Source organism: Strongylocentrotus purpuratus, unplaced genomic scaffold (assembly GCF_000002235.5).
Source record: "Strongylocentrotus purpuratus isolate Spur 01 unplaced genomic scaffold, Spur_5.0 spur5_scaffold_2, whole genome shotgun sequence".
In the NCBI taxonomy this organism is placed as follows: domain Eukaryota; kingdom Metazoa; phylum Echinodermata; class Echinoidea; order Camarodonta; family Strongylocentrotidae; genus Strongylocentrotus; species Strongylocentrotus purpuratus.
The window spans coordinates 3,590,791-3,594,341 of NW_022145605.1; the positions used below are offsets into that span (position 1 = coordinate 3,590,791).

The 3,551-nt window shown below is 44.7% G+C and overlaps 1 protein-coding gene across 1 annotated transcript; it reads left to right on the forward strand.

Annotated features, from left to right (window-relative positions):
• Positions 1-228: 228 nt before the first annotated feature.
• LOC581100 (alpha-amylase 1) lies at positions 229-3,283 on the forward strand. The gene is made up of 4 exons (XM_011671772.2): positions 229-380; positions 806-1,044; positions 1,445-1,736; positions 1,972-3,283. Exons 1-4 carry the CDS (start codon positions 268-270, stop codon positions 2,801-2,803), a joined length of 1,476 nt encoding a protein of 491 aa, XP_011670074.2. The 5' UTR covers positions 229-267; the 3' UTR covers positions 2,804-3,283.
• Positions 3,284-3,551: the final 268 nt, after the last annotated feature.

A 3,551-nucleotide genomic window follows, 5' to 3' on the forward strand; every position in this document is an offset into this window, starting at 1 on the left:
TGAGGGGGGGGGGGGGGGGTGGACCAAAATAATTTACAAATAAAATCATCGAACATTTTTAAACTTAAAAGAATTTTTAAAAAAGGTCCTCACTATTTCATATTTGCGGACAAGGGGCGGGGGTTCCATCATCATCATCATACCTTCCTCTTTGAACCCCGAATTCAGCTGCAAAACATGGAATCGTTGTTTGTTAACCCCCTCCCTGTTTTGATTCCCACAGTTGTTCAAGATCATAGCATCCGGGCACTGAACGTTATACTCGACATGCTGAACGGAGGCAGTCAGTTGACGGACGAACAGAACTTTGAGAAGGATAGAACGGTGATCGTTCACCTATTCGAATGGACCTGGGTCGATATTGCAGACGAATGTGAAAGGTAAATACGATCGCAGAGACTTTCGAGAAAAAAATGTGGGAACACTTTAATGACAAATTTAGTAATCCGAACTTGTTTTCTACACACTATACAGAAGAGTAATCATATTGACCTGTTCTTGATTTCTTATTAGTCGTTTGCGATCGCGTTGGTAAGAATAAGTCAACTACCCCTTTACTTTTCTGAGATATCGAAACCCTTTTGATATGTACCCTAGAAGGAGCGGATCCAGGAATCTGGATGGGGGGGGGGGGGGGGCACAATCCCCCAAAAACTAACAAAAAAGAAAAAGGTATAATTGTGTAGATAATGTGAAGATCAAAACATAGGATATACGAAATCAGAGTGAGGTAATTATGGCGCTTTGAGAACTTCCTAGCTCCTACTTGATTTATTATCCAAATGTCAACTACATCTCTCCACAGGTTTCTTGGCCCATATGGCTACGCCGGTGTGCAGGTATCACCACCCAATGAACACAAGTACATCGATACTGAAACATTCGATGGGCCGTGGTGGCAGCGGTATCAACCGATGGGTTACCGCTTAAACAGCCGCAGTGGTACCGCAGAAGAGTTTCGCGATATGGTGGAGAGGTGCAATGCGGTCGGTGTGCGGATCTACGTTGATGCGGTCATCAATCATATGGCAAAACACACTGAAGGTAAGTTACTGCTTTAATAGAGAGAGCCTCGATCTTTTGAAACTTAACAAAAAGTAAAGATATCTTTTAATCAAGATCATCTGCATGGTATCAGATTTTCATGTTAAATTATATGTGTAACGTTGCTATATGAGTACTGACTACATAACATCGAAAATAAAATAAAACTCTTCTTTGTGTTGTTCAAGAAAGAAAACTAAACTTATCCCGAGTATTAATCTAATGCTTGTCATCGTCAAGAATGCCGCCTCTTCTTGTTTATTGATTCAAATTCAAAACGTCTTTGAAGTTGTGACTCTGTAAGCCTCGATGAGGCTCTACATTTATCTTCTCCGACACTTTTCCATCATTGTATCCTCAATAATTTAATAATATCTCTTTTCATTGCATTCATTTGCAGATGACAGATACAACTTCCCGAATGTCCCCTTCAGTACCGACGATTTCAACGTCCCGCTGGGCCGCTGTCCAGTAGATCACGGCTGGGTATCAGACTACTACAATGCAGATAACGTCCGCAACTGCGACCTGGAGGGCCTGAACGACCTCTATTTCGGACCCGACAATGACTACCACACGCGTGATGTCATCGTTGAGTACTTGAATGTCATGCTGGAGATGGGTGTGGCAGGGTTCAGGATAGACGCAGCAAAACACATGTGGCCCAGCGATCTTGCGGATATTGTTAACAGGTGAGATTAAATTTGAGTTTAATAATAGGATATTTAGAACAAAATGCATCAATGTCCATTAAATGAAATGTGTTGGTGCAAGCCGTAGGATTATACTTACCAATGAATGGAATAAATCGGGAATCGCACAAGACAGCTAGTGTAATTTAAAAAACACCATAATAATGTGTACAATTTTACCGTACGTATGAACAGCAGAGCCATTTAACAGGCAATTTCTACTTCTCATTACTAGGTTAAGGAGGACGATCTGGAATACCAAACCATACATCTACCAGGAGGTAATCGACCGAACTAGTCACGAGGCAGTCAAGGCCACAGAGTACTACGACATCGGATCTGTGACCGAATTCAAGTACGCTGATGAGGTCTTCGGGATTGGGGCTGCTTCGAAGGCCGCTGTCTGGTTCTCAGGGTTCGGTGAGGAATGGGGATTGATGCCACGTGACAAGGCGCTAGTGTTCATCGATAACCATGACAATCAGCGCAACCATGGTGGTGGAGGGAATGTCCTGACTTATAAGATGCCATACGAGTATAAGAAGGCCATCGCATTTATGCTGGCGTGGGACTACGGAGTCACGCGCGTCATGAGCAGCTACGACTTCATCGATACGGATCAAGGACCACCAGCAGACCTATACGGGAATACACGAGGGCCTCGAATCAATTCGGACACCACATGCAGTGGAGGATGGATATGCGAACACCGATGGAGACAGATCCGTAACATGGCATGCTTCAGAAATGCAGCGAAGGGACATCCAGTGCAGAACTGGTGGGACAATGGCCACAATCAGATCGCGTTCTCTCGTGGCGGTAAAGCGTTCTTCGTCCTCAACAACGAACCACACGAACTCTCCAGAACACTGTTCACGGGTCTCCCTCCAGGGATCTACTGTGACGTCATAAGTGGTGATCCAACGGCGTCGGGTTGTACAGGTTCTGTTGTTGCCGTAGACGGTGCAGGGATGGCGAATTTTGATATATATGCCGGCGAGGATCCTATGCTAGCGATTCATGTTGGTGCTAAGGCTGGTAGCGGAGGCGGCAAGTGCAATGCCTAATATTCTATGCTTAAAATATATATTTATTGAAAAGCGAAGCTGAAACGTGTTTTCATAACTTTGACGTGTTGAAGGGACATGTGTAATCGTAATGCCCTCTTAAAGACCAGATACGCAGATCACATCAGCTTCGCAATATTCCTGGTGCGATGTGTGGAGAAATACATAAGCACTGACTATCAAAGCAGCTGACTCTGATATAAATAGTCCCCTAAGTTTACAGACGGTCTTGAAATCAGCGTCCCTGCGGCGGCCGTAGGTTTTTTGACAAATACTAAGGTAGAAGGGGGACCATACGGTGACCGTTTGGCCAGATTGATGCTATCGCCTCACCCCTGGAGTATTTAAAACGCAAGGCTACCGTATGCCCGACATACGGTCGCCGTGGAACCGCTCTACGGCATGGCTACGGTGTGTCTAATCGCTACCGCGAGCATAGAAATAAAACAAATTATAAGTCCGCGTTGTAATCCCACGGCGACCCGTACGGCGACCCGTACGGCCTATAAAGACAGGGATACGCCCTAGGGTGACCCTGAGGCCACCAGATTCTCTGCGGCCGCTGCAAGTATCTCACGATTATGGGGGCGTACGACCGCCGTATCCTAGTCGTAGAGCAAATGTGACCTAGGCATAAGGAACCAGCAATTTTGGAGCATGAATTGCTGTACATACAAATATATTGTATTTCTTCATATTTTACTTAATTGTATGTACACAACTGTCATGTAATATATAAAATGATAAT